The 26,600-nt window shown below is 41.1% G+C and overlaps 1 protein-coding gene across 1 annotated transcript in view; it reads left to right on the top strand.

The window, feature by feature from the left end:
- Snd1 (staphylococcal nuclease and tudor domain containing 1) overlaps positions 1 to 26,600 on the top strand; it is a 431,831-nt gene that overhangs the window by 36,394 nt on the left and 368,837 nt on the right. Inside the window, exons 3-9 of the mRNA XM_005402366.2 lie at positions 4,058 to 4,178; positions 7,241 to 7,319; positions 10,485 to 10,645; positions 11,363 to 11,454; positions 12,421 to 12,579; positions 13,759 to 13,865; positions 16,174 to 16,264. Of these exons, the coding sequence (XP_005402423.1) occupies positions 4,058 to 4,178; positions 7,241 to 7,319; positions 10,485 to 10,645; positions 11,363 to 11,454; positions 12,421 to 12,579; positions 13,759 to 13,865; positions 16,174 to 16,264 (810 nt within the window). The remainder of the gene's footprint in view (positions 1 to 4,057; positions 4,179 to 7,240; positions 7,320 to 10,484; positions 10,646 to 11,362; positions 11,455 to 12,420; positions 12,580 to 13,758; positions 13,866 to 16,173; positions 16,265 to 26,600) is intronic.

A 26,600-nucleotide genomic window follows, 5' to 3' on the forward strand; every position in this document is an offset into this window, starting at 1 on the left:
GGGCTCTGGGCCTCCAGTTGGACTCCTGGGAGGCATTGTTATGAGTTCTAGGTCTTCAGCTGGACTCACGCAGGACATTTCCTTGGGATCCAGTTTCCTTGGTCTTAGTGTGTGGACAGATTTCCTGCCTCTCTTGTATATCATTCTTTGGGTGACTGTTATAAATAATCTTATAAAATATGTGTCCTGTATTATATTATTCCCCTTGCAAAGAACCCCAAGCTATAACACTCCCTCCCTCCTTCCTTCTTTCTTTCTTTCTTTCTTTCTTTCTTTCTTTCTTTCTTTCTTTCTTTCAGGATAGGGTCTTACTATGTAGGTCAGGCTGGTTTGAACTCCCTGTGTGGCTTAGGCTGGCCTTAATCTCTTGGTGATCCTCCTGCCTCAGTCTCCCGAGTACTGGGAATACAGGTGTGCGCCACCAGGCCTGGCCCTTTGCTCACTGTTATTCCTGGATACTTCAGTGGTCGTCGTTACGGATGTGACACACCTGCACACTTTCCTGGAAGCAAGCCCATTGGTGATTGAACCTTCAGCCTCCTGTCAGGTGACACCAGCCATGCTGCAGCACTTATCTGCTCACGGCCACTGAGTGCCCCTCGCCTGGCCCTTAGCTCATGCTGCTCCCTCCATCAGGAGCTTTTCCTGCCCATGTGGCCAAGACTCCATGAAGAGTTCTTCCTAAACCTCTGCTGTCTTCTGAGAGTCAGCCACACCTGGCATCTCCTCTTTATCACCATATCTTCCTGGCGTCAGCACATAGACCACCATTCCAGGTCTGCCTGTGTTTCTCTACTAGATTGCAAATTTAAAAAGGAGGGGTCCTGTCTCTTATCTCTGTGTCCTTGTGCCTACTCAGTACCTGACACAAAGCAAGAATACAGTAAATAAATGCTTAAGTGGATGCTGCAGAGAAGAACCCAGTATTTTTTGAGGGTGTCGATGGATTATACAATATGGCACCCCGCTTCCAGGCTTTACATTCTTTTGGAGCACACTGCCTAGTTTTTTTCAAGTTGAAGAAGAATCAAGGACATCATTTGTCATTCACTTCCCTTTGTATCACTGCCCCAAATATTATTTACTTGATTATTCTTTGCCTTCCTCCTGATATCTTCTTTCAGTGATACTCAGCTTCCTCCTAAATCCTGTGACAATGAAAGCTGCTCTACCGTATGTCCACAGCCGTCGCTGCTCTGTTTCAGGCTAATCCCCAGCGTTGCCTAGCTACTCCAGGCAGCCTGGATGCTGCATTGATGGGCACTGTGGGAATTATATATTTATTTCCCACAGATTAATTGAGTTCCTGCTGTGTGTGAGGCCGTATGCTGGCTTCATGAGAAATAAAGTAATGAGTGTCACAGTCCTGTGCTCATTAGAGCTTTTTAGAATTGGGGAGGCAGGAGAGAGAAGGTAGAGCAGGATACCCACATAATGTGGGTGGTTAGAAGAGAGGGAGGGATAAGAAGTATTGGATGTTTGGCCATGTACAAAAGTAGCTAGCTCTTAGGTTTTATATTGTTCTGGGATTTGATCTTGTAGTAATTTTAGGAGTCTAAAAGTCAAAAGGATGATTGCATTTAAAAAATTCCTCCGCACAACTTTATGTATTTTAAGTTTGCTTGGTATCAAGCATGAGGATCAGGCTACCAGATTGTTGCTCTTGTGTATTCCAAAGGGAAGAGGTAATCTTGAGTCTTAACAACAGTAAGTCCCCAACTTAAGAACATTCGAGTTAGGTACTTTCAGAAAGGAATAGACCTCACATTTTGAGCATTTGTACATGTGAACAAATTGTGGAGTAGTTCATGTGTCTGCTGGCCCTTGTCATAGTTGTGCCGCTGTGTGCTTACTGTGCAGGGCAATAGGGTATAGTAGTATTATATAGTCGGAGACTTAATGCATTTATGTGTGTGTTTGGTTTTTTTAATGCTTTATATTGTATATATAAAGGTATATAAGTCTTACTTTGTCTGACTTACAAATCTGACTTACAGATGTTCTCCTGGAACAGGTCAGGGACTTACTATTATTAAAGACCACATGCTTCTTAAATGGAACTCTGGGCACCATTTAGATAGACGACAGTTACTCTTTCCACTAAGCCATTCTGTCTCTTGAAAAACACTTGAAGCATATTTTTCTACACTTGCCTCAGAGTTGTTCTGGAAGGTTCTGTTTGGACAGATGGCCCTCTGCCTAGGTGTCGTGGACATACAGAAGCACTGGCCTCAATTCTGCAGAGGATTTTCTCTCAGAGTGCTGTCTTGTCCATTCTGTCATTTGAGGACAGTTCGTTTCTTCCTTCCTTCTTTCTAATCTGTCTTCATTCCTTCCTTTATGGTCAGTGTTTTTCCTGAATAGTGAGTCTCCTGATTGCCTTTCTTGTTAGGTATTATTTTGTCCAGATACAGAATTTGCCCATCTGTGGACAGAACACAATTTGACAAGCTCATTTTTTTGACAAGTTTTAGAAAGGAAGATGGCAGAAACTAGATGATTTTCTCCTGTAGGGTTAGTGTGTGTCTGTTATAAGACCTGTGTGGCTTTGTCTTACTACCCAGTGGCTGACTTGCTGTAAAACGTGAGCGCCTAAAAGGGTTAGGAGCAAGCCTTAGGAGCTTCCTGAAAGCTTCTGCCTGGTAGGTAGAAATTGGAGGATTCTCTGTAAGAGTTAGATACATATTTCCTGGTGAACTGACCTGTGATAAGTGAGTTTTTTGCCAAAATCTTAGTGTTAGCACACCTTTCCCAAGTATTTAAGAATGGAGTGTGTTGCTCAGTTTTAAATATTAGCTTGGTGACGGCACTGTTTGCATGACTTGAGGCCCATGACTGCAAGCCCGTTGGCTTCTAGTTTCTGGGAAGTCGTATATATGTTTTGCTTTTAGAAAAGCTTGTTGCAAGACCCTGTGGACTAATCTTAATCTTCACGGACTGAAAAGGCTAGGAGAGGCTTTTTTTTTAAGCCGCTAATACACTGTTGAGCTTTCCCTGTGTGGAGTCTGAGTTCTGACTTTAAGAGAGTGTAATGAGCAATCTCTTATTGTATGCATATTGTATCATGAAAGGGGAAACCTATTCTTTGCAGTTTTTAGCACGTGAGCTTCTATCAAGCACACATTCATTGAACTATTACTCCATTCCTGTTCGTTTCTCTTCTGCATCAGAGGAAACAGCGCTTTGTCTAAACCATCCTAGGAGGAGTGGTAGGGTGTGCATGGGGTCAACCATGCGTGCATTATCTTTATCGCAGACTCGGCTTTCCATTGTGGGCATGTGTATGTGTGTGTGTGTCCCCGTCGCTGTTGTGAGCAGGTGAGAAAGAAGAATCACCCCTGTCACAGTGATCCCATAAGGGGCTGTTGTTGTTCTGCCAAGATTCTAGGACCCGTGAAGGCTTCAGACAGAGCAGAAAGAGATGAGGTGAATTTTGAAGTCTGTCCTCTCAAGTCTGTTGCTATCCTTCAAAAGGTGGAAAAAACGACATAAATAAGATTCTTATTTGAGCAGAGGATTCACTCTGAAATAATAGCCTTAAAACCCAGTCCTGACTGCAGCAATGCCTCGAACGGGTTTCAGGGAAAGTGCTCGTAAATTGAAAGGAGGCAAACAAATGGATGTGGTAGTTGTTATTTATGACGTCCTCCTGCACAGGTTCTTTGGGAGCCTGGGCTTCCCATTTCAGGGAAATGGGAAGCTATATGGGTTGCTATATGGAAAGCAGTTAAAGCAGTGGCTGGCACATTTTAAATGCTATAAAAGTCTTGGCAGATATTATGCACAAAGTAAGCTGTAACTGAACAGATAGTGATGGGGTGAAGTGCTACTGCCAGTGTGTGGAAGCTGCTTTTAGGGCCTCCTAGGCCCTGGCTTTTTAGGCGGCCCCTATGTGTGTAAGCCACTTCGTTTGCATTTCATTTTCATATTCTCCGTGCCAAGTGCAGGGCCTGGGTGCAGCAGGTACTCAGATATTTATTGAAGGCACGAAGTTACTTGAATACTGGTAAGGGTCTGGGAAAGGCAGTTCTCCTAACATTCTTGTTTTTTCTTCTAGCCCTGGGCATTCCCTGCTCGAGAGTTCCTTCGCAAGAAGCTGATTGGGAAAGAAGTCTGTTTCACGATAGAAAACAAAACTCCCCAGGGGCGAGAGTATGGCATGATCTACCTTGGAAAAGGTGAGCTGCAAGGAGGAGCACACTCGTTTCTCCTGGAGTCCAGAGTTCCTCTTAGGGCTGGTTTTCATGTGGTGGGTGGCTGCTGTGGGTCCTGGTAGATGCAGCCTGGGGAGCTGGGCCGTGGTGGCACTGGGAAGGCATCAGGTAGTGGCTGTGGCACACAGCCGCGCGGGTGTGCCCCCATAGCCCTGCTCCTTGTTCACCCTGTGCTGGTTCCTCGGCCTCCTGTAGGCGTACGTGGTACACCAGGGTGCTCCTGCTCCTGTCTGGTTTCAGCTTGAGGAGCTCAGTGGCTCTGTGTTTCTAGGTCAGAGTGCTAACTGAATTCCTATAGGCTCCCTGTATGTTGCATCCTCTGTTTCCTCTATCTTGTGGCTTTTCTTCTCTTCCTCGGGATGCTTGAGGAGTAGAAGAGCCTTTCAGAACTTTTGCACACCACATATTTTGTAGCAGAATGTGTGGGGTAGGATTCTGACTTTCCCAGTGTGTTCTCTTACTTTACTTCTCAAAGCCTAGTTTCTTTGGTTTTATTTATTTATTTTCCCCAGTACCAGGAATCAAACTTAAGACGTTGCACTTGCCAGGCAGGCGCTGTGCCGCTGAGCTAAATCCCCAGCCCCAGTTTCTTTAGTTTTAAAGATGGTGTATGTAGAGCTCGGAGCTCTGGCTCTATGTACTGAATGTGTGTGTGTGTGTGTGTGTGTGTGTGTGTGTGTGTGTGTACGTACATGCGCACAGATGCACATACTTATTATTTACCTGGACCAGGTGGCTCAAGGGATAGTATATGTTGTACATTTCTTTGCAGTAGGAGAGGGGAGAATTGGAGGGACGGAGGGGATTGGAGTTTGAATAGATATAGGACATTAAAAGAACTGTTAAAATGTTCTTTATAAAGCAGCCAGGTAGGTGAACAAAAACGAATTGGGAGCCAATTTTTTTGGATATCTCCTGATTCTTTCATTAAAAATAAATATTTCCTTGGTTAAGTGTGGTGGTACAAGCCTGCAATCTCAATAAAGCAAAACGGCTTCCTACTACCTCATGCAATTTAGCTGTTCTAGGTAATCTACTTGCCTTGGGAGGTCAGTGCTAGCGGTCGGTAAGTAGAGTGGAATGGTAAGGCACAACATCCTGTTAAGACTGATTTTAGTTGTAGACGCACTAAAAAAGTGAGCTGGGAATGACCCTGGAGCATCTTGTCCAGTGTCCTGTCTGCTCTTTCCATCGTGGGTGAGAACGGTAGAATTAGTGCTCAGCCTAGAGCTTACTAAAGAGAAATGATCAGTCTTCTGACTTCTGAAGTGAAGATTCTCATCTACCTTCTCTGAATACTGTCCCTGAATTATGACTTGACTAGATTCATAATTTGATAAGTAACAAACAAGAATGAGGTCTACGGCTCGCATGGTTCTTTTTTGGTTTCCTGTCTCACATGTGATTGCCTCCTTGAGGGTTCAGCCTAGGAGTATGTACTGGCTTTTGAAGTAGTGTTTGTAGAGCTCACTTTTCAGAAGTCGGCCATCTGAGAGTGGTCTGTGCCAAGAAAATGTCTGAGAACTACAGAACTACTGGGTGCCTTGTCAGTCAGCGGGCCATTTATCTTTTTTTTTTTTTTTTTTTGTTTTTCTCCAGTACCGGGAACCGAACTCACGACCTTGTGCTTGCCAGGCAGGCGCTTTGCCGCTGAGCTAAATCCCCAGCCCAGTGGGCCATTTATCTTGCCTGTACTGGACTTCTTTCTTTCTACCTCCGATCTCTTGACACTTCAGTACTTAACTTGTAACCACTTTGAATTTTCCTCCAGTCTTTGAGATTGCTGTGGCTTAAAGGAACCAATGTAATCTTCACTAACATTAGTAAAGTCTGAGTCTGATCCCAGTGGACAGATGTGGCTGATCCGTTTTCACCTCAGAGCTGGACTCTTCTCAGTATAAATTCACCTCAGTTTTTCTTGGTAGAGAAAGAGTCTTGTGATTTGCCTCTGCAGAAATGTGAGCATTCTAATGGTCAGGCATTTAGGTTGAGCTTGCGGGTATCTGTGAACTTGTTACTTCTTGTGGAAGTTGGTATGTAGTATACTGAATATAAATCTTACAGAATTTTCTTCTGTGCTCATGTTGCCTATCAGCTAGACTGCTGTTTATCTAGGAGCTTGTTCTCTGCCATATTAAAGATTTTTATGCAGTAATTTTCTCATAGATGCCTTCCTTTATCGTTTCAGCTGACAAGCAAAGATTTAAGAGAATATACTGAGCCTGAAAGCTTTTTCAATAGTATGGAAATGCAATTAATGTTTCAAGTGCTGGGGTAGAACCTAATCAGATTGAGTTTTATGTTTAACTTCATTTTTCTTGCCTGTGTGAAAGATTAGAAATCTAGACAGTGTCCGCTCACTATCTCTGAGAGCAAGAGGCAGTGTATTCTCCAGCAGGGTCGCTTGTCTTGGTGTATTCCTAGAGCAGAGACCAGGCCTCATGGAGAGGATTAGACTTCCTGGCATAAAGCATGATAGACAGCCCTTAATGAATGTGTCTGTCTGATCAGACAAAGGAAGGGGACTAACTTTTCCTAATTCCTGCCATCCCCTTGGCACTGTGCTTGCTGATTTACACACTTACTTAATTCTCACAAGAACCCATCGAGGCAAGTGACCTCCTCACTTTAGAGGTGAGTAAATTGGGATGCAGAGATTGTCTGAGCCATTAAGCAGCCGGATTTGTGTTCTGCTCCAGGCCTCTCCTTCTGTCACTGCTTTGCACTCTCCTAAGCTACCTGCTGCTTGTGTCTTGCTTTTTTGTCAGTCTCCCGTGGTTCCTGAGATTACCTTTGCCCTGAAGATATACTGGAAAATTAGAAACAAAGTCCTGAGAAGATTGATAGGCCTTTGAGTCCTGGAGACTAGACATTTTGGGAGCCCAGTGCTGTGTCACTGTCTGTCCATCTTTCTGGCAGCACTGCTCTCTGCGAAGAGCTGAGTGTAAGAGGGGCCTTTGCTGGAGTCTGCTGCTGGTGGAGGCAGCGGGGAATCTTTGGTTTAATTTCGTTTCTCTCTTCCTCAGATACTAATGGGGAAAACATTGCAGAATCACTGGTTGCAGAGGGCTTGGCCACCCGGAGAGAAGGCATGAGAGCTAATAAGTAAGTATCAGGACTCTTCATCCCGTCTTTTTGAGACATCTCACATAAACTGAGTAATCTAATGTGCTTTCATGGCTTCTGGGGTATTCTTGCCAATGGATTATTTTGAACCATGAGATCAGTCAATGTTTATCAATGGTTTTCTCTAAAAATTAATTCCATTGGTGTACTTTGGACATAAATAATGGTTGTTATCATAGGGAAGTTGTACCTGTACGTATTTTTTAATTCTTTTTTTCCCATTTCCTTCCTTTCAGTCCCTTTCTACCCCTCTCCCTTTACAAAACTTTATTTCCATTGTTTTCCTTCCATTCTTTTAATTTTCGATCCCTATTCCGTCCCTCCCCTTCTTTCTTCTCCCCTCCCCTCCCCTCCCCTCCCCTTTGTCCCATTCCCATATGAACGTTTTCTTCCTACTTCCCAAAATCTATCACCCATTTTGTCTCTGTTTACCTTTGGAGTTTCTCACACAAAAGAAACAATATGATATTTAAACGTGTATGTCCAATTTATTTCATTTAAAAATATGGCCTCAAGATGCATCCATTTACCTAAAAATGTCTCAAGTTTATCCTTCTTTATGGCAGAGCAGTACTCTGTTGTATTTAACAACTGTGTGTTCTTTATCCTTTCACCCGCTAATGGGAGTCTGGGCTGTTTCCAAGATTTAGCTATCACAGATTGTGCTGCTATAGGTACGAGTGTGTGTATATTGCTGTGGTATATAGTGCCTTTAGCTCTCCTGGGAAGACACCAAGCAGGGGAATAGCTGGGTTGTGTGGAACCTCTGGTTTTACTTTTTTGAGGAATCTCAATACTGAATTCCATATTGGTTGTACCAATTTACACTCCCATCAACAGTGGAGAAGGGTCTCTTTTTCCCCTGCAGCCCTGCCAGGATTTGTTATTGGTTGATTTCTTGATGATAGCCATTTTTTTCTGGAATGAGATATAATCTCAGTGTTGTTTTAATTTGCATCTCTTGAATGACTAGTGATGCTGAACATTTTTTCATGTATTTATTTGCTATCTGTACTTCTTCATCTGAGAAGTGTCTGTTCATTCCAGATGCCTATTTTTGGATTGGGTCTTTGAATTTGAGGGTGTCTGACTTTTTTGAGTTCTTTATGTATTCTAGATATTAGTCCTTTGGCTGAGGAATAGCAAGTAAAATTTTTTTCCCTCATTGTGGGTTGTCTCTTCAGCCTGTTGGTAGTTTTTTTGCTGTGCAACATTAATGATTTTGGTATGTGTTCTTCCTTTAAAAACAGACTTTGAGACAAGTCAGTTCTCTTCTTTATATTCATGAATCTTAGATTATAGATTTTCATTTCTGGAAGTATTTATCTTTTCACCCAATCTCAAATATTTATCGAGCACTATGTATCAGACTGTGTTTTAGGCATTGAGAATAGAGCAGTGAACAGACTTAGGCTCTGCTAACATTCCAAAGGAGAGATAGACAATAAACAGATATATGATGTCATGTTGGGTGCAAAGAATCGCACAGTGAAAAATAAAGCAAGGTAAATAAACAATATTCAAAGCAAAAATCTGCTGCTTTGAATCATGGGAAACTGACAGGGTTATAGTTGTTTTGGTCTGGAAAATTTTCTGTCATTCCTTTTAAGTCTGTTCTATGAATGTATAGTTAATTAGTAGGTAAAATGTATTTGTTTTGATGCTGGTAATATGAACTTATTAGAAGGGAGTGTTAGGTATATAAGGTTTGTAATGCATGCATTATAGTCAAGTTCACTGGTGTTAGCTCTCTGTAGGGTGGATTGCAGCTGGCTTTAATTAACACGTTAGCCTCTGAGAAGTGATATGCTACATCAGTAATTTGAAGGCTGTAAACATGCTTTTTAAATCGTTAAGTCTTTGTTATATTATATGAGTGTAGTAGTTGACAGAAAGGCTTTGGATAGATATTTGCACAAGGTGTTCCAATAATGAGAATGAGCAAAGGCCAAAATGCACCTTTTGTGTTCTTTTTGCCTTCTTAGACTTTGGGACCAGGACATTCACTACCTTCTTCTGTGGTCCTTTCTGATTGCAAAGTGACATTTGCTGGACGCTGTAATTGGTGTTACAAATGGTGTTGTGGGAATGTGGTGAATTAAAATGTTTGTTTTAGGTGATGTTTTTGGAAGCATGCCATGGATTTAACTTAAGGACAATTACTGGCATGATTACTGTTGCTGTGTTTTTTGGAAATGCCGCTTGCAACCAGAATGAATTTAGAAAAAAATCCCACAACAAAGAATCTTCACTGGAGTACCATTCTCTAGACATGAAATCTTTTCTCAGTTGAGTGTTTGCTTCCATCATCTTTTGCTACATTTTTTCATCTACTTTTGTGGATTTGGATCTGTGAGGATGTAGTTACCTTTTGGGGATGGAAGGAAGGTAGGTGCTGAATCCTTTTGGCGTGAGCCAGGGTCTTTCCTGCTTAGAAATTCGTACTGATGCAGGTGGAAGGAGATCCAGTGTATGTGACAGCCATTGATGATACCAGGTGTTTGTGATCGTGCAAAGGCCTTGTGGTTTATTGCTTCCTAAAGTTAACACATATATGAGGAAAAAGAGCCATTTCTAGCTTTTTTGAAAAAGCTCATTTTGATCTATGTGCTGACTTCGGCTGCTGTGTTATGTAGTTAGGTTTCCTGCCTGAGTGAAGGACGAGGCTCCATTTTTAAACTGGCCTTATTGAATGTGTAAGTACTTTGGGGGCGGAATTATCTGAACAGCCTTTTGCGGGGGATAGAGGGAGAGTAGCGTGGTTCTTAGTCACCTTTGCTGCAGTGTCCCCTGCTGTGTTGAGTTGGATTCTAGTTCCTGAATCTGGGGTGGCTAACTGAGGGTGTACCCCTGGAGCGGCTCCCCACAGAGCTACTGACTTGTTCTCTTTACTCACGGGTGGTGACAGGACCGAGAGTGCCTTCTTCAGATCTTCTCATTAAATGCTCTTAGAATCTGATTTGTCCTTGAACAAGTTTGGAGTCTAGAATTGCACTGATGGTGATTGTCAGGTTACAGGCTTGCATCTTGTGCTGTGGGTCTGAAACAGATGCTTGGGGAGCCAGTCCGGGGTGAAGGTGCTGAAGAAACTGAGAGGCACATTTCTGAGCTACGATTCACTAATCATTGCTTTCCATGTCCCAGTCCTGAACAGAACCGGCTTGCAGAATGTGAGGAACAAGCAAAGGCAGCGAAGAAGGGGATGTGGAGTGAGGGGAGCGGCTCACACACCATCCGGGACCTCAAGTATACCATCGAGAACCCGAGGCACTTTGTGGACTCGCACCACCAGAAGCCTGTCAATGGTAAGACGGCGGGAAAAGGCAGATAGACTCAGTGGTGTTTTTCCCTTTGCTGCCTTTGCTTCTGGTGGTCCGTAAGCTCTAGTGAGCCTCTGTTCTGCTTATTTAGTATCCAGAGGAAAGCCAGGAGGTAAAACAACACCATGGCATTTGAAAGAGAGTTTGAATTCCATTCATGGAGATTACATCATGCGCATTTCACAGAGGCACTGTTGCTGGGTTGTCAGTTGCTGGTATTTTGTAGTGTGGATCTTCTTTGTTTAAAAATGCTACTTAAAACTCCTCCTGAAACTTGGAGGTAGACACAAGTATTCTGTATACATGTTTATAGATAGATAGATAGATAGATAGATATACTTCGTAGTTTTCATTCCTACTTTGAGATCTTTCTTGTTAACTGTAGACTCAGAATAGTGAACATATGATCAGTGATCAGTACTGAGTTATTTTTTTTTCCTGGCACCTGCTCCTCAGGTGAGCATCTTAGATTTTGGATAACAAAGCTTTGTTACAAGCTGTGAGGTCCCAAAGGGTTCAGAAAGCAAAGAAGCAGGTCTGATTTGTATTCTCCAGGACTCATTTTTGTGAACCTGCGCAGACTGCTGGTGCTTCCTGACTTCTCAGAGGGGGCTTTCTCCAGGTTTGGAGGAGAGGAACTGGGTAGTGGCAGTCTGTGTGGCCTGGACGTGATATTTCTGATGTACTCATTGTGTCACGCAGCTATCATCGAGCACGTGCGGGACGGCAGTGTGGTCAGAGCTCTGCTCCTCCCAGACTACTACCTGGTTACAGTCATGCTGTCGGGGATCAAGGTCAGACCATACACGGGGCCGAGCAGCGGGGATGGAATCTGTGGAGATGCTCAGTGATGGGTAGATTCCTCTACTTGGGAATTTCAGATCTACTGATTCTTCCTAGTGTGGAACATTGACTAGAGTCCCTTATGCTTAGTTTGGTTTAAGCTTTGCAATGGGACAATTCAAATTAGATCTGAGAGCCTTTTTTATTTTTAAAATTGAAAGAACTTTGAATCTGTTCAGAGATTGTTGAGGATATAAACCTAGAAAAGGAGGGCTAAATGGCTGTGAATTTTGCTGAATATAGGTATTAATATCAAATACCCATTTGTATTTTTTAAAAAATTAGAGATAATACATTCCCACCAGCTTGAACCACTAGTGGTACACACGACTGTCCCGTCTGGTGGTGCATGCCTGACTGTCAGTGCTGCTGCCCAATGCGACAGTCAGGCACATACTACTGGTGGTACAAGCTGGCGGGAATGTAATCCATTCAGATCAGAGCTGCCTGGCAGCGAGATGGCCGAATGACAGCCCCTTTGTGAATGTATTGAAAACCAGGCACTGGCCTGGTGTCTTTTCTTGGTAAAGGGCTAGTGTCAGCCATAATTAAATGATTTCCCCCATGGTGATGGGAGATTGGTTTATTTGCCTTTACCAAGAAGTCTGAGAATATGATGTTACCAGTCCAAACACCAATATGTTTTAAAATGGTTGGAACAGCTGATTTGGGACTTCTCTGACCTGAGTGTATTTATTTTAGAGATAGGCTTTCACTATGTTGCCCAGGCTGGGCTTGAACTCATGATCCTCCCTCTCCACCTCCCGAGTATGTTGGGATTACAGGTGTTTGTCACCATGCCAGGCCTCTCTGAACTTAGCTTATGGCGTTGCATCATTTGGAAGGCTGATTGTAGGGCAAGAGTGCTTGGCTATCACAGTTAGGCTTTGTTCCTCACATGCCTTACTTTCCTTTAGTGCCCAACCTTTCGTCGGGAAGCAGATGGCAGTGAAACACCAGAGCCTTTTGCTGCAGAAGCTAAATTTTTCACTGAGTCGCGACTGCTTCAGAGAGATGTTCAGATCATCTTGGAGAGCTGCCACAACCAGAACGTTCTGGGCACCATCCTTCATCCAGTGAGTGTGCCACGAAGCCCGTGCTGGGCTGGGCTGGGTTGGGCTGGGCTGGGGTTGCTTGCAGGCTTTAAAGAGCCATAGTTCGCTTTTTTTCTCTTCTATGTTTAACATCCCTTTGAATATCCTGGCGGGAGTGCCGTCTAATGATTTTGAGGCATTTTCTAGGGGTATATTACATGTCTTAGAGAATTGGACAAATCTTTTCAGCAGATCACCTTTAAGAAATTAATCTCAAATGATACTGGGTTTATAAGGTGAAGAGGAATTTAATCATTTACCTTCCCAAGTGTTTGATCCTAAAGATTGCCAACAGAGTTGGCTTGCAGAGCAAGATCCGTGAGGTTCATGTGTAGGTTCAGTGCACTGAAAAATTATTTTCTATATTCCAGGCCTTATCCAGCTCCCGTCTATCTCTGATGTGAGCAGAAATGAAGTTCTTCATATTCTTAGTTCCGATTGTTAGGAGTTTTATTTATTGTACACTGTGGTAGATGGATTATTCTTGGAAATGACATGACCTTATTTTGTGACACCTAAGTGAATTTTCATTATTGTAATCTATGTGTAGTACAGTGTTAAATTACTGTTACTTTTTTGGCGAGATAATTCTTTCATAGTGGCAGCTTAGAAGGCCATGAGGTTTGGTTTGGAGCGTGCCAAGGTCATGTCTGTTTCTTCTGGAGTGCTGACTGTCTGGCCATGCCCTGCCAGATGGCTCTGTGTCACAGTGGAATAAGAATTGTAATTCACTGAGCAAATGGAGTTTATGCTGTTTCCCACTCAGTCTGTTCTTTAGCTTTCTGCTTCTAGAAAGGGGAAGAAGTGCTGATCCTAGGGAAGGGAAGAATAAGGTGTAATCGCTACTAAAGATTAACATCCTCCTCTGCCCCCAAGAACTATGGAAATGCCAATTCCATTCAATGCCATTAACATTTATTCTATGCCTGTTAAGTGAAGGGTGCTGTGCTGAGGCTGGCTGAAGCTGCTGAGAGAAGTCTCAGAATGGTGCCTCCCATCTTAGGGGTGGTTTCTTAATGAGACAAACTGCTTTAAAAACAAAAAAACCAACAAATTACCCAGTAGATTGTGGCTGTGTTTGCTGTGTCCAAATCTAGAGAAAGGGATTCTCTTGCTCCAGCATCTAATCTGTGCCTGCTTCTCACCCACGTTATTTCTTAGAATGGCAACATCACTGAGCTCCTCCTGAAGGAAGGATTTGCACGCTGCGTGGACTGGTCGATTGCAGTGTATACTCGGGGTGCAGAAAAGCTGAGGGCAGCTGAGAGGTAAGGTCTGTCAGGGAAGCCTTCCTGCCACAGATCTTAGAGACCTAGCCATATATTCCCTCACCTCCTTGTGTCTATACCTGTTTCATGTACTGTTTCCTGGTCACCTTTTTCCAAGTTCCTATCCTGCATTCTGGATTTTAGGCATTTAGAATTAAGTAAGGCTCATTGCCAGACAATGAAATCACTTGTCAGCTACTCAAACAGCCTGGAACACAGCTAGAGAAAAAGGGAGAAGTAGAGCCTCTGGGTCCATGTTGTGAAGCCTGATGCCCTAATTTATGTATGGTTTGGCTGGCCACAGTGAAATGCCTGCAATCCCAGCTCTTGGAGAGGCTGGGGCAGGAGCATTACAAATTTGAGTCTCACCTTTGCAATTTTGCAAGATGCTATCTCAAAAAAAAAAAAAAAAGCCAAAATAGGTGATGTAGCTCAGTGCAAAGATCCTGGGTTCAATCTCCAGTACTGGCCCCCAAAATGGTGTGTTGTAATATAACAAAAAAAGTTGTGTAAGTGCTACTACAACTCTGGGATGCTATTGACATGCTTTTCGTTTGGTGCCTTAAGGTTAACATATATGTAGTAGTAACTTATTTCTGGAAAACAGAGCATGAAAATTGCAAAGATTGGTGGCTATTTCAAGTGTCAGATATTTGTAGATGTTTGGGTGAACTATCTGCGGAGGTATATAGAAGAAAATAAAGCAGATGGCAAGAATAGATTAATAGAAATAACACTCAGGAAAGCCTGAACCTTCACTTCCAGACTACCTTTAAGGAGAGACCAGCAAACAATCTATGACCATGGTCCCCTCTGGAAATTATAATGATCTTGACAACTTTATGATTTTTGCAAGGTCAGTTCATTATAGTGTTCCATTTCTTAGGTCCTTTACCCCCTTCTGTACTTGTATCAGATATATTGGCACATTTTTATGAAAGTGGATTTTGATTTGGGGCATTTGATGTGGCATGTCTAACAAATGTACATCATTGTTAAAAAAACAGAAATTACTTTTTTTTGTTGCTTTGTAATTACAATAGAAAGACAGCCTTTATAAGTTCAGCATTTCAGATACTTCTAAATAGTCCGTGATGTTCAAGGTTTTTTTTGGTTCAGAAATTTTTTTTGTGGGGGTACTGGGAATCAAACTTAGGACCTTGCACTGGCCAGGCAGGCACTGTGTCCTGAGCTATATCCCTGGCCCTGGTTCTGAAAATTTTAAATCCATTCTAAATTACTATTTTAGTTGATAATTTTATTTTTGCATTAAGCTCCTCTCTTTGAAGAAAGTGAGCACAATTAAAGTAATAACCTACATGTTTCCTAACATCTGCAGAAGATTTTATGGACTTTTTTTTGAGAGTGCTCATCATTATAAAACAAGCTTAGACCAGAGAATGCAAATCATATCTTAATATATGATTACTCGCCTGCTGTTTTGCATGCTTTATTTGAGCTACATGCATTGTTGGTGAAATTCCATCCTCTCTATGTAAGTACTTTTTAAGTATTTGAAAACTACTACATCCTGTTCTAGTTCTCATTTTAGTGCTTCTTAAAAAAAGAAAGGGTGACAAGACTGTTTTCAGAAATAATAGTTCCTTTCCATTGCACATACATATACTCATTTGTAAGTAGTTGAAGACAGCTGTTCATTGATTTCTTTGCACATATTCAGTTTCCCACTCCTGTTCTGACTCGGGAAATATCTACAGAGTTTAGCACTTAAAAATAGATTTCTGGCAATATGTTTCTTTAAAGCACTTGCCAGTGTAGGAACTTTGTCTATTTTCCAGTTATTCTTTAGCTATGCTACGGTAACAGTTTTGTTCATACACATAGGATTTGGTAGCTGATGACCTTATAACTCAGAAGGCAAGTGAGCAGGCTTGTGAGATTTAAAAAACACACTTGTTTGTTTGTGCATCTTTTTTCCATTAAAGAGAGCATCTGTTCCGTATTTGTCAGCTTGTTTGTTGAGGTCACTCAGAAGATACTGGATAAGTCAAGGAGCTGATTATCAATGTGGACTGGTATTGTTTACTCAAAACAGTTACACACTTAGATCTGTGTTCTAGCCATGAATTTACAATCTATGTGTGTCCTGGATTTTTCCGTTTGCGGTACACTGTCTGAGTATTTTCATCTGTTCTCTCTGTCTGGTCTGACTGGTGACCTCTCCTGGACAGGTCTGTATGATAGGGTAGGGTTCTGTAGTGACTTCCCATGATGATGATGGTAAGTAGATTCAGATGGAGTGGACTTGGTCTGTCTGAACCATCTTACATCCTTGCTTTGTTGCCAGGTTTGCCAAGGAGCGCAGGCTGAGAATATGGAGAGACTATGTAGCTCCCACTGCTAATTTGGACCAAAAGGACAAGCAGTTTGTTGCCAAGGTGAGTCATTTTCAGCATGTTGATGTTCAGAGTGGACATTGCCAGGCGAGTAATAATACAAGGGTTTGAACAATTGGAAATGCTGTTGCTCTTGAATATTTCAAGGCAAGCCTGTGTGCATGTGTATTTGTGTATTATAAGGGGCTCAGAACATTTATGTTTCTAACTAAATTTACATAACTTCACTGTAAGTTCATGATTTAAAACTGTAGACATTGCCAACTTGAAATAGCTCTCATACATGAGGGGTTCTTTTTCTTTGATTAGCAAACGGCGTTCTCTGAGATTTCCTGTCTCCAAGGATACTTGTCCCCAAGTTTCTCTTTATGTGTTTTTAAGCTCTCTTTTCTCTCCTGAGAGTTCTTCACTGATAAGTCTTGCTTTGAATGGAACCAGAGCTATTAAATAGGACAAATGATTGCATCGACAGTGTTGTGAAAATGTTTTTTTCATGGTTGCAGGTTTTGGTAACTTGAATGGTAGACTTGTTCTCTGTTCCTTCCTAAAATGCTATAATGTTCTCCAGCCTGTTTTTTCTTTTACCAAGAGAGGCTGGTGCTGGGTGCAGGGGCACACGCCTGTAATCCCTTCTACTGAGGCAGGAGAATTGCAAATTTAGGTCCAGCCCAGGCAAGTTAGTCTCAAAAAAAAAAAAAAAAAGTGGGCTGGAGTGTAGCTTAAAGGTAAAACACCCCCGATGTTTAGTACTGATCTTTAGTACTGTAAAAACAAAATAACAGAAAAAGAAAGAAAAGAAACAAAGGAGAGGTTGGAAATTTTGTCTTTACAGGCAAAACGTGGTTAAATACCATTATCCTTAGACAGAGTAGCTGTTTCCCTGTGCTTTAGCCCTGAGATTATGGTGTGGAAAGCCACTAGGTGGCACTGTCAGCCTGAGAAATCTTGACATTTATCTTTGGTAAAATTTTAGCAGTATCTGAGAAATTAGCTGAATTTCTCTTTTCTCTTCTCTTCTCTTCTCTTCTCTTCTCTTCTCTTCTCTTCTCTTCTCTTCTTTCTTTTCCCTTTTCTTCTTTTCTATTCTTTTCTTTTTTCTCTTCTGTTCTTTTCTTTCATTCTTTTTCAATGACTCCCAAAGTAATAGGTCAGAGTGCTCAAGGGTCCTCTCTCTTTTAGTAGGCAATGTCTAAGTAGCTGTTAGGTTAGCCATAAATATCCCTGTAGTTGGCCCTGGTAGGTTAACTCCCCTGTGCATTTCAGATCTTGATGCAGTGCAGAATAGGCCTGTGCTGCTTCTGTGAGGAATGAGCTAGCATGCAAATTCGGACATACCTGCTCTGTGTACCTGAAACTCACTCACCTGTGCCTGTTCTTCCTGTAAGAACATAGCTACGCAGATGGTGACTGTTCACTCAACAAGGGAGGCCGGCTTTCCATTTTACCGTCACCTCCCTGAGGGGGTGTGGTGCTCGATGACTTGGGAAGGCCCTGCTACCTTGCCTATCCCAGGTGGCCCCTCCGAAAAGCAAGTTTATAGAGAAACCTGCAGGATGAATTCTGGGCCTTTGCAGGTTGGGGAACCAAGGGATTAATGAAAGAAATTCAAAAGAGTAGATAGTTGAGCTGATAGCTTTGCATTCATCTTAAATATTCAAAGAGTTAAGCACTAAAAAAATGGGAAAATGGCGATAGGAACATTTCTTTCGTACTTTTGGAAATTCAAGACCCCAAGATCTGTTTGTTTCTTTTGAAAAAAAGATGTGTCTTTTATCATTGCAATGAAGCTTTATTTATTACAGGGGTAGAATAGAGAGACTGCTTCTAGAAATGAACTGATGGGGGATTATGAGGAATCACCAATATTACAGTGTTAGAATAGCAGAGATTGCCTCAAGAAATGGTCTGATTGAGGATTATGAGAATAACTGTCTCTTGTAGAGAACCTTCAATGTAAATTTGGTTATTTGAATACAGGCCTGTTTAGAGAGCAGCAAGAAAAATATATTTGTAGCTAAAGGATTTTAAACTTCCTGAGTTTTAAAAATGCTTCAGCATTAATTCTGTTTTTAAAACAGGAAAAAAGCACAAAGAAGCAAAGCTACCACACCCATACTGCCTCAAACATTGTGGCGTAGCTATTTTTTGTAAACAAAGTTGTTCATACTCTTACCTATCTCAGTTGGCAAACTATGGCCTTTGGACCAAATCTGACTCTACACTTAACCTATCTGTCTATCTATCTATCTATCTATCTACCTATCTGTCTACCTATCTACCTATCTACCTACCCAACTACCTACCTATTTTTGGTTTTTTGAGACAGGATCTAGGTGTCTAGTTCAGGCCGGCTTTGAACTCACTGTGTAGCCCAGGCTGGCCTCACACTCTTGGCAATCTTCCTGTCTCAGCCTCCTGTGTGCAGGAATTACAGGTGACTGCCACCATGCCCAGTTTACACTTTTTTTTAATGGTCTGTGGATTTTACATTGAAAAAAGAAACATTTCTTGGTGTGTGAAAATTATGTGAAATTTAACATTAATGTCAAGAAATTAGAGCATATCCATGTGTATTTCAATATTATCTGTGGCTGTTTTTATGACACAGCCCCAGAATTCAGTAGTATTAGAATTGATGAAAAGTCTTTGAGTTTTAGTTTGCAAAACCTGAAATATCCCTTTGAAAAAGTATGATGATCCCTGATCTGTCAGTCTTACTCGGAATACCCAAGTAGGACATAAGGTGCCTGAGACAGAATGTAAGTCCAGGTACTGCCTCTTTTATCAAGAAAAACTTGATTAAAAGTTGTCAGCGATGTTCTTAGTGGTGTCCACAATGTACTAGAATAAGTTCGTACCTCATTGCAGACTGTCAGCTATTTCCAGTAGTGCTAATCTACGCTGTTTCTCCATATAGGCTGAAGCATTTAAATCTTCACATTTAAGACAGAAGAAATTTAACATTTCTATCAGCTTATTAAGAAATGTAGTATTCCAGTTCTGTTCTGCCTTGAGGCAGCCACTTTTAATCTTGGCTAATCCATGTCTGTGAATGAAATGTTTGTATTATTATTTCTTGATTTTTCAATTTGTAGGCATGGACCGTTTTCTTCATAACATGGAAGAAAATGGATTTTGTTTTCTTACTGAAATACACATACCCATATGGGCACATGTGTGCTCTTCCCCCTCCTTTCAAGATGATTCTATCATAATTTTAGTTCTATTAATATTCAGTGTTTATTCCATAAATGCTAATCACCACAGAGCTATACAGTGTAATAAATTTCAGTTCCTGTACAGTTTTTGTTTTCCTTGCAGTTAATAATTTAACATTTACATGTACATTTTTTGCATAGTTCAACTCTCAAACTCTCTGGGTATCTAAATCTCTCGAGAGATTGCTTCCGTCTGCTAATCTTACCTTCTGTAACAGTCTTGAATCTCGTGACCCACACCATTTTGCATTGCTTCCTCATTTTGCCTTTTATACTACTGTCGTTTGGGGTCTTTTTCACCATTGTTCTGGGAGATTTCTTTGCCTTACTCTCAGATTGAAACTATGCTTGTTGGATTCTGTGGCTTTTTCTTTATGATTTACCAGTGTACTTCATTTTAACCGCACACTTTTTTCTCAAACTTCATGACAAAAGTACTCAAGAGGTAAATTTTTTGAGACCTTTCATATCTATTGCCTACTTAAACATGATTGATACTTTAGCTGGGTATGGAATTTTATTTCAGAAGTCACGATGTTCCTTCATTATGATTTAGCTGCTAAGGTGTCTCCCACCTCCCACTTATTCTTAGAGGTCTGAACTCATCCTAATCCTCTATCCTTGTATGACTTGTTTTTTATTCTTAGATAGATTTAGCAAGTTCTTTTTGATCCTAGTATTTTGACATTTCACGATGAAGCAGCTTTGTCCATATGTGAGCATATAATGCTCCAGTGTTTAGACCTTTGTGGGGAGACTTTTGGTTTTTCTCAACTACTTTGTTGATTTCACTCAAGTTTCTCTGTTCTTTTTCCTTGAACTGCTATTTGGATGTTGCACTTTGTGCTAGAGTTCCAATTCTTTCCTCTCATTTTCCGTTCTTTGTCTTTTTTGTTGTTGTTTTGTTTTAGATTTTCTCCTGTTTGTCCTTCAGCTTTTCTACTGTGTATTTCATTTATGATACTGTACTTTAATTTGAAGCATTTCATTTGTTCTCTGAATGTTTCTCTTTTATTATTACTATTTGAAACTAGCATCTAAAAGTTATTTTGGGTTATCCCCTAGTTCTCTGAGGAGTTGAGTTTTTTGAAATTTTTTCTGCATGCTTTCTATCTCTTCTTTGGTTATTTTGGTTTCTTATTTTTCAAATGAGAGGCTTTTCTCAGATATTTTCTAATTCTTGATTGAGTCTTTTATTTAAGAACAAAGTATTAAAAACTGGGTTAGAAGCATTGAAGCTACCTGTCGATTGAGGATACATGTCTTGGAATCTGGAAGCTTCTCACAGAGACTTGAAAGCAGTGCTAGTGTTTGGTCCCATTTTCATTCCCACTTGAGATGCTTTAATTTGACAACTTCTGAGTCTTTGGGCAAGAAATGGTAACTAGTATATATCGCTAGGTGTATTTATTTTCTAACATGTGGTAGAGTGGAGGTTGGCCAACCTTTTTGGAAAGAAACACATCATTAAAATATTCTAGAGTTTGTGTACATCTGGTCTCTGTGCAGTGGGCTGTATGGCCAACCGTTGGCCATAGTTTGCTAATGTGTTGCTGTTGTTGTACGGGAGGCCTTTCACTGAGCTGTACTCTCAGACCTTTCTTTCTTCTTTATTTTGAGACAGGATCTCACTGAGTAAATTACTCAGCACTAAAATCTTCTTATGACACACACTGGGTATCAGCATTGAATTAAAATGAAAAAAATTATCTGCATTATTTTTTCATAACCCAGAAGCCACTGTACTTCTGTAGTCATTGAAATGTATTTTAAAATGTCTATTAATGCCCCATAACTTCTTTGAAGAAACCTAAAAACGTCCTCAGGCGCCTGGGGTCCTCACACACATATTCTGAAAGTCCAGCAAGGAAATTCTGAGGGTCGCATGATGGTGAAGCCTTAGCATATGGCGACTTCCTCTTCAACAGCCGCTCTGTGTTTAGGCGTATCGTGTTGTACAGGGCACTGCTAAAATAACCTGAACTGCCTGCAGAGGGTCCCCTCTGACCTTACCCACGGGGGGCCGTTGGTCCTGATAGTTGATTTTTGGAACTGATGCAAAGCTATAGGTGAGTGTTTGCCAAGAGGTGCACTCTGAGAAATTCGAACCTGAGTGAAAGTGTTTCCCTGATATATGCGGCGCACTCAAAGACTGGTTTCCATCATCTGCTTAAGCAGTTCTATTTCTTAAGGAATGAAATGCAGGGGAGGGTTCCCCTTGTCTCTCCAGGTTAGCAGAGAAGCATGTTCCCTTCACAGCGATTAGCTGAGCCTGCCTGAGACTTTTGTGCCTGTCGTGGCCTGCCAGTTCCCTGCCTGCCTTCCCTGTGGCGTTTTCGCTGATCTGTGCTGTTTGTAGCCATATGGTCCCCTGAGCACGTGGCTTGGCTTCCCTGTCCCTGCTGCTGGTTCTGTGGGCACTGCAGATTTCACAGACCTGAATAGCACTTCTGGGGGAGGGGATGGGAAGTATGTCCTCAAGAGGAGTCTTCTCACTGCCCTGCTGATTAGAGGCTTTGGGGCTGATGAGAGGCCTGTGCAGTGGCTTAACCAGAGCCCCAAGCTAGGTGCTTTAAGAAGATACAAAAAGAATGAGAGGTTTTTCCCGCCCTCAAGGACCTTACCTCTGGGGCTTGGGTGGGAGCCCTAAAGAGCTGAGCGGCACTGGTGGTCCAGCTGGGGAGGTCAAGGTATAAGCTATCCATGGATGCAGTGGATTTCTATTTGGTTTTGCCCTGATCATTTTTTGCTGTGCTTCCATGTCCATGAGTTATGTAGCATGACAGCTCTAGGTGGAGTTCTGTGTCTCCAAGGTTTTTTCCCCCAGTTTCTTCTGTTGTGATGAAACTCTCATAACAAAACTGACTCTTAGCCATTTATAAATGGTTGAGGACAGTGGCTAAACTCAGTGGTATTAAGTTTATTCATACTGTTGTGTAACTGTTATCATCTTCCGTCTCTGGACTCTTCATCTTATACAACTGAAACTGTTACCACTAAACACTAACTGTCCTTCCCCACCACCACTTATTTTCTGTTTCTATAGTTTTGGCTACTGTAACTCATATAAATACAGTCATGTGGTGTTTGTCTTTTTGTTACTGGCTTATTTTAATCACTTAGTGTGATGTTCTCATTTCTATTGTAATGTTTCAGAATCTCCTCACTTTTTAAGGCTGAATAATATTCCATTTTATGTAGATGCATTTTAAGCTTGTCTCTTTTCTTGATGGACATTTGGGTTGCTTTATATTTTACTATTGTAAACAGTGTTGCTGTGAATATGAGTGTACAAATAATCTCTTTGAGACCTGTTTTTAATTCTTTTAAGTATATACTTGGGAGTGGAATTGCTGGATAACATGGTAAAATTTTTTTTTTTTTTTTTTAAGAACTGCTCTACTCTACTATTTTATATCTCTACCAATACTGCACATGGGTTGCAATTTCTTGACATCTTTCTCCAGGATTTTTTTTTTTTTGATGGTTGTTATACTAGGTGTAAAGTGGCATCTCATTGTAGTTTTGATTTATATTTCCTTTAATAATTAGTGATGTGGAGCATGTTTTTATGTGTTGGTTTCCTTTGTTGCAAAAGATCTAATGTCCTTTGCTCATTTTTAAATTGGGTTTTCTGTTGAGTTTTAGGAATTCTGCATGTATTGCAGATATTAATGCTTTATCAGAGAAACAATTTGGAAATACATTCTTCTGCTCTGTGGGTTGCCTTTTAATCTGCTAAGATTGCTTTTGATACACAAAATTTTAATTTTTTAATGAAATCTAATCATCTGTTTTTGTTGTCTGTCTTTGGTGTCATCTCTAAAAAAACATTGTCAGTTTTAAACTTCTGAAGTTCTTTGGTCTATGATTTTTTTTTTTTTTTTTTTTTTTCCCTAAAAATTTGATAGTGTTAGGTCTTTAAAAAATATTTAAGTCATGGATCCATTTTGGGTCAGTTTTTGTATATAGTATTAGGTAAGGGTTCACCTTCAATTTCTACATTTGTATATCTAGTTTTCCTAGTACCATTTGTTGAAAAGACTGTTTTCCCCTTGATGGTGTTGGGCACCTCTCTTAATAATCATTTGACTATAGTGCAGAATTTTTATTTATCAACTGTCTTCTATTGATGTATATGTGCATCTGTGCCAGTGCCATATGATTTTGATTGCTGTAGCTGTATATTGTTTTGAAATCGAGCAGTATGTGTCTCCTAGTTTTCTTTTTTTCAGAGTGTTTTGGCTATTTTTGGTTCATTGAGATTCCATGAATTTCTTAATTGTAAAATTCCATTTATTTTTATGGTGTCTTTTATTTCTTTTAGCATATTTTATAGTTTTCATTGTGAATTTTACTTCCTTGGTTATTTCCTATGTATTCGTTCTTTCTTACGCTATTGGAAAAGTAATTCTTTTTTGGTTGTTCCTTGTTTGTTTACAGAAATGCAGCTGATTTGGGGCATGGACTTTATATCCTGCTACTTTATGAATTTGTTTACTATTCCTAACAGTATTTGTGGAATCATCAGGTTTTCATATGAGAAGAGTGATAGTTTGATGTCTTCTTTTCTGTTTTGGGTATCTTTTATTTCTTTTTCTTGTATAATTGCTCTGGCTAGGACCTCTAATACCATGAGGAGTGAAAATGGCTTTTTCATGCAATTATTGAGTAAAAATGCCTCTTAATATTTTTTGCATCATCTAGAGTCTCTTGTTACATTCTCTTATGGCAACATGGAGAAAACATGGCTAGAGTAAAATACTAGCCACTTCCCTAGCTTTGTCATCAAATTTCAGGTGAAAAGGAAGTTCTGAGAGTTGTGGGGCTGAAAGATAGGCTTTACTACATCAGCGAGGTCAATTGCTGATGAGAAGCAGTTGGAGAACAAGTAAATATTACAGGATTCCCTATCCACCACCACCCCGCAAGGCTTTTATCATTAATATTTTACGTGCATGGGATATATTTGCTACAATTAGTGTTTCAGTATTTATATGTTACTGCTTACTTAGCAATACTTTATGTAGGCTTCCTTAATTTTATCCCAGTGTCCTTTTTCCATTTCAGGATACATGCTGCACTTAGTTGCCATATCTCTTAGGCTTCTCTTGTCTCAGACTTTTCACTGTTTTTGATAACCTTGACCATTTTGAGGGGCATTGAGCAGGTATTTTGTAGGATGTCCCCTGTTGAAGTTTGTGTGATGGATACTGTTGAGATTTGTTTTCTGTACAGGACATATGTGACAGCTGTACTTTTGTGAGGTATTGGGGAAAAATAAACAGCACACAACCTCAGGGAGTAGGAAAAACTGCCAGATGTCTTGATTTGAGAGAAGGAGAAGGGTGCTCCTGTCTCATTCCCAGTGGTCTCATCAAAGGACATTCCCTAATGCTGGTGCCTGTAGGAGGCCCCATTTGGGCTGGCAGTCCTTTTACCAAAAGTACTGAGATTTGTGGCAGCATTGGAGCTATTGGTGGTTGTGTCTGGGGAGCTACTGAGAGGGTTTCTGCCCAGGAGGTTATTGTAAGGTTCTTTGTTACTTATTCACTCCTGGACAGAGCTCTAAGGAGCTGGAGAGCAGCAGCCCGAGGCCACCCAATAAGCACTGTGGATGGGCTCTGCAGATAGACAGTGTGGCAAGGGCCAGGGACGGATGAATGTTTCTTGTTCCTGATTCGTGTAATTCTGACTTGTGGCAGCCCTTAGCCTACACGGTGCCATCATTAAGCCATTTTTCCTTTTATATTTAGGCTTCAAGAGATGGAGAGGGAATTGGATTTAGTGCATGTATCTTGAATACAGTTGGTGACTTGCTCCTTATAGATTTCTGCTCCTGAGCCTTAGATGATCACTTGATGTATAAGCACAAGAGGGGCTTCGTTAGGGAATCTGTAGCTTGTGGAGAGAGTGAGCAATGTGGGCATACTTCAGTCATCCTGATGAAAAGCACCATAAGAAGTACCACTGTTCAAATGTGGTCTGTAACGGTGCTGATGAGCAGGCTTTGAATAGTAATTCACTCTGCATTTTACTTATTGCACAGCATGTGACTATAACCAGTATTTTATTGCTTATTCCATGTCTGTACTCAGGAGTTGCTTATTCTCTGGATGGCAGTGGCACAATTTACAGAGAAATAGACCATAAACCTACTTACACACACACACTCACATGCGCACACACAAGTGTGTGCCCACCCTCCTCCAGAAAGCTAAACCTCACGTAGCTGGCAGCGTCAGGGTGCGCAGTTCCTGAAGAGGAGGTTTCTAATCAGGGATATGCCAAGCAGAGAGTCTGCTGCTGTGGCCTAAAATTTACAGCTCCAAAAATCTATTCGCCGCTGCTTCTGCTAACACATTATAAGGGGTGATGAATACCAGTACATTGTCACAGGTTGTGCTTAGAGCTTCACATTCTGCAATCGGGGTGAAAGTGTGAGCACTGTGACACTTTCCCTGGTGTGCACACTTTCTGAGCATGACTAGGATACGGAGAACGTTGAGTTATTTCTCATGTCTTGATGATAAGACTTGCCCGGTGTTTTGGGCAATGACGGTTTGGTAAGAGTTAGTTTTGGTTTAAGAGGAGTATAGATCTGTCCTGCAATGAGGTTTTGGAAATACTATGATGTCTGTGCATTCGGGACACTAGAAGATTACCTTATTATCTTCTCCTATTCTTTTGAAAGAAGAACTGTATTGATTTGCTTGCTATACTATGCTTGGTATGGCTTAGAGGAATTTTTTTTTTCCTCTTTGGTTTGAAGTTAGAATAGCAGAATGCCACTCATCATGGAAATCTCACCCCTCATGTGTTCTGTCATCCATTTTCCTGTCACACAAACGTTGGATTGTGAAGAATAGGGAAATCATTAGCCTTAGCCTTTCTATTTTGGTCAGTTACTGACTACTGGTATCATTAAAAGGAAAGCATTCCACTGCTGTGGGAATTTTTGCCTGGCACTGATGTGTCTAGATGGTAACAAAAATTAGATCTACTCTTTCTCCTTCCGTTGCTGGATCTGTACTTTCAGTTACACCTTCCGTGCTGCTTTTAGGCTCTAAATTTATGGACAGGGTGGCGTCAGAGGGTCTTTGGTTTGGATGGCCCTGGTGTGATCACATATGCCTTGTTTTCTTCATCAGTTTTTTTCT

This window comes from Chinchilla lanigera, unplaced genomic scaffold, assembly GCF_000276665.1.
Source record: "Chinchilla lanigera isolate Chin_1 unplaced genomic scaffold, ChiLan1.0 scaffold00078, whole genome shotgun sequence".
Taxonomy (NCBI): Eukaryota; Metazoa; Chordata; class Mammalia; order Rodentia; family Chinchillidae; genus Chinchilla; species Chinchilla lanigera.